The 6,487-nt window shown below is 40.7% G+C and overlaps 1 protein-coding gene across 1 annotated transcript; it reads right to left on the reverse strand.

Moving 5' to 3' along the window:
• Positions 1-288: 288 nt before the first annotated feature.
• Positions 289-3,592, reverse strand: LOC136463292 (GDSL esterase/lipase At4g10955-like). The gene is made up of 3 exons (XM_066462300.1): positions 3,426-3,592; positions 2,876-3,003; positions 289-1,502 (listed from the first exon to the last, which is right to left on the reverse strand). The coding sequence occupies exons 2-3, from the start codon at positions 2,935-2,937 to the stop codon at positions 518-520; spliced, it is 1,047 nt and encodes a 348-aa protein (XP_066318397.1). The 5' UTR covers positions 2,938-3,003; positions 3,426-3,592; the 3' UTR covers positions 289-517.
• Between the last annotated feature and the right edge of the window lie 2,895 nt (positions 3,593-6,487).

Consider the following 6,487-nt stretch of genomic DNA (forward strand, 5'->3'; position numbering starts at 1 on the left):
ATTTAAATCAGATCACAATGCTCTCGAGATGGATGATCCTAATCGATTCCTTCCCATCGAGAGCACAGCGGATGATGCACCAGCACTTATTTAAACTCATAATAAACAAGTAAACTTACCATTGGATATGTTCTCGTGAGTATATGACTTGCTATGTTGTCCTGAACAAGAATCAGGCAAGGGGCTAACGTTATCAAGGCATTTCTCATTTGAATAAAAGAACACATTATTTTGCATTTTCTACAACAGAGCAAAAGAAAAAGCAACAAGTACATCGAAGTACAGAAATCCAGATGATGTGATCATTAATCAATGGATAAATATATTGTACAGGGCAGATACATGATGGATGTCAGAACTTCACTCCACATAATCAACAGATTTTGCAGGTCAGGAAAATGCAGTCAATATGTCTGAAATAGTCTACCACAGCTGGGAAACCAATACTACCCAAATAGAGTGAACCACATGAATAAACTAAAGGGATAGAAAGGATAACTAAGTTTTTAAGATATACCTATGAGTACCGATATTTACTGTACTGCAAATTCAGCTCAGGTTGCCACCACTGGCTGATGCCATGAGCATATTTGAAATCAGATGAAGGGCTCACATTGATGATTAAATCAGCAGATGGAAGAAGGTGCAGTGGTTCTGATTCCCATCCTAATGCCTTGAAGAACAGGTCTCCAATGGAGTTCTGGGTCGCAAGCTTCTCGATAAATCCAGCACCAAGATCTTCCATGTTCTTCCGGTGCTGGAAGTACCCAATGTACTCTGAACAGATGTGATCTCCTGGATTAACGAATAGATATGGTGTCCATGGTGACAAAATGCTGAAAGATTCTTCAGCAACAGATCTCTGACTGTTACCCTCACTTTTAGCTTTCATGGCAATAGTTAATCCAGCAGTAATTACACTTCTTGCAATACGAAAACCGTGCTTTACCCTTTCATCCCTGATCCTTTCAATTGGAGCAGCAACAAATGGTGGGTTGAACTTGAAGAGAAAGCTTTCTAAAAACACACCCTTCTTAACCATGTTTCTTCCAGTAAGGATGGCCATGCCTGCACCTAGTGAATGCCCTGCTAGCCAAATCGTGGATCCAGGGAAAACTGAGGCTACGTTTTGAACAGCTTGCATTGCAATATTAAATCTCGAGGTCCTATGGAGACCATTTTGAACAAGGTGCAGGTCTAGGGAAAGATCCCTGGAGATGGTATCCTTCTCTGTTATGGTGCCTCTGAAAGCAATGACAAATCTTGGAGCATTTGCAACAGAAGCTTCTTCACTTGAAGGAGGATTGAATTCAAATATTGCACCAAATATGGACATATCAGCATCATCAATCAGCTTGCGAATCAGCTCAAAATGGAAGAATTCCCACCAAGCAGGTGCCAAGGCTTCAACAGATTGATGATTCAGTTGCCGGTCTCTCTCCAACACATATACAGCCTGAACTAAGCTTGCTGCCACAGATCTCCGATTATGCTCACAGTTCCTTTTGACAATTGATAATGAGAGATAGTTACTTCCCCAAGTCAATGAATTGTGAAAACTGTACTAACAAAAGAATCATATGCCTGTACCTATACCAACAATCACATAAACAAACTTCTGACTATCAAGGATTTAACCTAGACTGTTCATAGTGGTCAAAATTAAGAATGCAGAAATATAGCGAAACATGGGTCTAACAGGGACTAGAATCTGTCCACTGTGCGTCCTGAAAAAGTGAATAAGATGGAAACTGCTAATGCCATCTAAGCTAGCAATGATTTCTGAACAATGTTGATAAGACAACAAATGAACTAGGTCGCTTCGGAATTATAAAGCATCTATATTCAGTGTTTTAGCACTACACAATACAAACATGATATATAGTGATGCATTCACATCGCTTCTTTTCTCTCTTATAAACCATCTCTGTTATATATATAAACTACTATTACTATTTCCTTATGTACAAATGATGTTAAAGAATACATTAGCTCCAGACTTAAGTCTATATTGCAGAAGATAATGGCTTATCGTTGATGCTTAAACATTCAAAGAGACTCAACTAGATTCATAAGTCACAGTGTCACACCATAAAGAATTAAAGAGTAGCTAGAGGACCCTGTGGTTAACCAAGCACATAGATTGGGCAAAGCCTGTAACACAAGAAGCTATATTTCACAAATTCCCATTGCTCTTAGAAGTATGGTATGTTCTATAGTCCATCAATTTCTCAGCACAAATTGCAGTAAGTATTACTTCCCTGTATTCTGCTAACCAGAAGAACCTAATTCTCAATGATGAATGTTTGCGGTGACAATGTAATCTCATTAGAGAGACTGGATCTCAGTACAGTAGACAAGGAGAGGTTCATTGAGTCTTAAACCACTTACAGTTAGACAATAATGCTCATAATGGGAGTGAGGTGGAGTAGGCGGGAATGGTTAGTAAGAGTTAAGGGTCATAATTTTTCCAAGTTTGACATGACAGTGACCAATAATGGAAGACATGAGATTTAGCAGCTAGGTACATGAAAGTGATGCCATGCCATCCAAGTCCAATGTTGTAAGATAGACTGAAGATTAATTCCAGGTACACAAAATTAACAATTATACCTATTTCTAGCGTTTCTCTTTCTTCATTGTTCTTGACTATCTGCCGTTCATTAGAATGAAACAACTCTCTAATTCCCAGAAAGACTGGATTGATTACAGTTAATAATGTTGCAGCTCTGTTGCTAGAGGACATGAGGAACATCTTTTTTCAAAACAAGTAAATGCAGATTTTTCTGCAAACCCAACCCTTCGATGACCCACGAACATCCTGAGAAATGTCATCTAGAATTGTTGACGGTGAGAGGAGCTATTAAAAACATACCAATCGATTGATTTCAGATACGTCGGCCCTGAAATTCCAAATATATCTCTTTCCACAGCCATGGCGCTACAAAAATCTGTTCTTCACTCCTTAGTTGAACAGTTGTGCCGCTGGACAAAAACAGAACACTGCAATAGGCATGGAAAATTTCGGCATATGTAAGATGATACTTGCGGTAACCATATTATAATGATGGACTTAAAATAATAGATAGGAGTCCCGACTAAATAAATGGAGGTCAACTTAAGTCTGTATCCGGTATTCCTTGGGCAGAGCAGAAAGAAAGGTAAAACAAGCAAACGTGGATGGTGTCCGAGCATTTTAAGTTGAAAAGATGATTCACTAGCAGGGGTGGAGATGGAGGATTCAATTTGCGGAAATAACCCGCTGAAACCAGTCGATTGGCTACGCCTTGGAACAAAAATACGCAACAAAACTACATGCGCAGGAGTATGCCCCGTCCCAGGAACAGAGATTTGGAGAGAGCGAGAACGAGGCGACTGTGCAGCGGGAGGAACAATCCGTGGAAGCAAAGCTACGGCAGCCTTACCGACAAATGACGAGATCAGCTCCACGCGCAGTCTCCGCGGGGGCACGCTGCAAGGAAGGAAGGGAGGCGCGGTTGCCAGTTGGCACGGAGACAAGAAAGGATGGCCGCCCCCGGAGCTAGAAATGGAGGCTTCAGGCGTGTGCGCGGCGGGGAAGATCGGTGGTTGTTCGGTCGGCACATTTTGGGGAAACGAAGGGACAGCGGCGCGAGCGGCCTTTTTATGAATCTGGCTCGGTGGGAGGACAGTTGGGGGGAAATTGACGTGTGTACCCCAGTGGCCAGGGCACTACTGTCTACTGGTACTAGGAACAGATTTTCGTCATACTCCGTTATGATTATGAAGAAGACATATACTCTTCCGTCACAGAAACGTCACAAAATTTACTTAAAAAAAGTAACGTCACAAAATAAGTCTATGGCTAGTATTTAATTTTTTTTTTCTAAAATAAATGCACTTCTAGTATAGTCCACCTATAGTAGTTTTTTTTTACTTTTTCTACTTTCAAAGTATACAATCATTACAGGGCTGAGATAGCTTTTGATAGTGATAAATATGTATTTTTCAAGTAATATTGATCTCCTCTAAGAATCCTATAAGTACATTTATTTTGAGACGGAGAGGATAATCATAAAAAAAGAGAAGAAAATTACTAAGTTATACTTATCACATGTTTTCCATTGCTGGCATCTAGAAATTTAAGTTACAATCGTGAGCTTACGGGCTATATCCCTCTTCAATGATGCTTGATCACCTGGTCCTCTATTTGATTATAAACATGAGAACCTCACTTTTGAAATTGAGGTGGTGTTTGAGCGGAGTATATATACACTTGCATTGGCTTAGCTAATTATGTTAACCATTTAGATGATAGACCCTTAACCATTGATGTTAGATATGGTGACAATAACCAATAAAGGAAGCAGACTTAAGCCTTGTTTGGATCTCATGATCTAAAGTTTAGCTATAAAACTTTAGACTACCTTAGCTCTTGAAGCTCCAAATGGATGGTCTGAAAGTGGTGTCTGAACTTTAGCAAAAGTCATAAAAATAGCATTACTTCATTAGACCTGCCAAGCGAGCTAAACTTGTCTAAAATTTAGCTTTTAACTTTAGCTAACTAAAATTTGGATATGAAACTCAAACAGTGTGATGATAACCACCACGAGGGTTATGCCTTGGCCCACCGAGCTAGCACCTCGGGTTGTCCTCCTCGACTGACGTGGTGCTAACCCCCTGGGTCATGCAGAGGTCCTTGGAGTCGCTACTCGCAACCTCCACTCGCATGAGTTGTACCCGTAGGATCAACCTGTAAGATTTCACTCCACGAACCAATCATCAAGATTCACATAGCTCGAGATCATTCATCAAATTAATTAAAGATTGTTTATATTGCCATTGTAGTGACATGAGATAAATAGATATTACAAACTAAAGGATGGCTATTCAATCAACTATATCTATTCTCCCACCATTCTAGTTTCACACTCTTACGCATAACCACTTTATCATCAGAGTAATCTCTGTAGCTTTGGGACGCCTATCCCATTGTTTGCTAACCTTCGGCTTCACCCAAGCTTTTGGCTCACGGTGATCACCAAGTTTGAAGTACATGTGAAAGCTTAAAGGCAGTAACATGAGTACGATTGTACTCACAGGACTTATTCCAACATAAATATTTGGTGGATGCAAGGGGAATTCAATAAGTATTTGTAAATTTGTGGAAAGTATGGTGTAAGTTAAAAAGACATGCTTATGAATCATTAATCTAGTTTAGCAATTCATTGTTAATAACTTTATACAAGACTGATAGTGATCAACATACATCTCATATATAATTTCATCTTAGTCTCACTACTCTGGATCTAGAAGAGAGAACAACCAAAATTCTGTCCGAAAACTTCAGGCATTTGAAGATGGTATGAACCCGCTAGGGTTGAATCTTGAACTTTTCGATGAGAGGGCATGGGATAACTCGATTGGTGGATGGAGACGACGTTCACGGTCCGACTACAGCCTTCCAAGCTATGCCTTAACAACCTGATACAACACCTCCAATGGCTGCCGCTGATCTTGTGGAGCGCAGTCACCCAACCACTAGGGCACTTGTCCTTGCAAGCAATCGAAGAACTAGCAAGAACAAGTATAACAAGTACTGAATTTACTAGATGAAGATGAAGGTTTTCAAACTCAATCTCAAATAAGGTAGGGTTCCAGAGACAAGAAGACGGGTGGCTGATCCAGCACGCGCGCTTACAAGCAAGTAGCGAGAGCTAAACTTGATCTAAACAAAACCCCTCTATTTTTGGTGGTGGCTAAGGGGTATATGAAGGTGGAGGGACGACCACCAGGATGTTGGGGTCATGCTCCAACCCTAGGACATGTCCCTAATGGACCCGACTTGATACACGGCCCATTGGCCAAACTAAGGCGATGCAGCACCTTTGGACAGAAAACCTCTCGGTAGTAATTCGGTCATTGCGACCGTCCTCAGAACTAGATATGGACGTAATTCTAAATTCATGTGAAGATAAACTTCATAAGGATTCCATGAAGTACTTCAATACCCCAATCCGAGTCCGTATGCGACCGTGGTGAGCATCACAAGTTGGAGCTTGTCCTGGAGTCCGAATCTAGCCTGCACGAATCCTTTTCCCTTTTCGGTCCTCTCCCTAGTTCCTAACCAAAACAAGAGTGCATGCGTCTTCATAGTCTAAATATGATGGATAGGAACTCAAGAGTGAACTTACTTGATGATTAAGTTGACTGAGCACAGGCGTGAGTAATAGGACAAGAAACTGGTACTTGTGTTGGCGTGGATGTATCGTTGGTGTTGATGTCCTCATCATCCTCCCCTTCTTGCATTTGAGTCATCCTCGACTCAAGCTCTTCTTCTTCTCCCAAATATGGCTTCAAATCTGCAATGTTAAATGTGGTACTAACCCCAAAATCCGCAGGCAGATTGAGCTTATATGTATTATCATTAATTTTCTCTAACACTTTAAATGGACCAGCAACCCTAGGCATCAATTTACACTTTCTCAATTCAGAAAACCTATCCTTT

The sequence above is a fragment of the Miscanthus floridulus genome, chromosome 7, assembly GCF_019320115.1.
Source record: "Miscanthus floridulus cultivar M001 chromosome 7, ASM1932011v1, whole genome shotgun sequence".
NCBI classification, from domain to species: domain Eukaryota; kingdom Viridiplantae; phylum Streptophyta; class Magnoliopsida; order Poales; family Poaceae; genus Miscanthus; species Miscanthus floridulus.

Coding starts and splice junctions, on each gene's coding strand:
- LOC136463292 (XM_066462300.1), bottom strand. CDS start 2,937: ATGGCTGTGGAAAGAGATATATTTGGAATTTCAGGGCCGACGTATCTG. Junction 1,503..2,875: donor TATCTGAAATCAATCGATTG/GTATGTTTTTAA, acceptor AATTGTCAAAAG/GAACTGTGAGCATAATCGGA.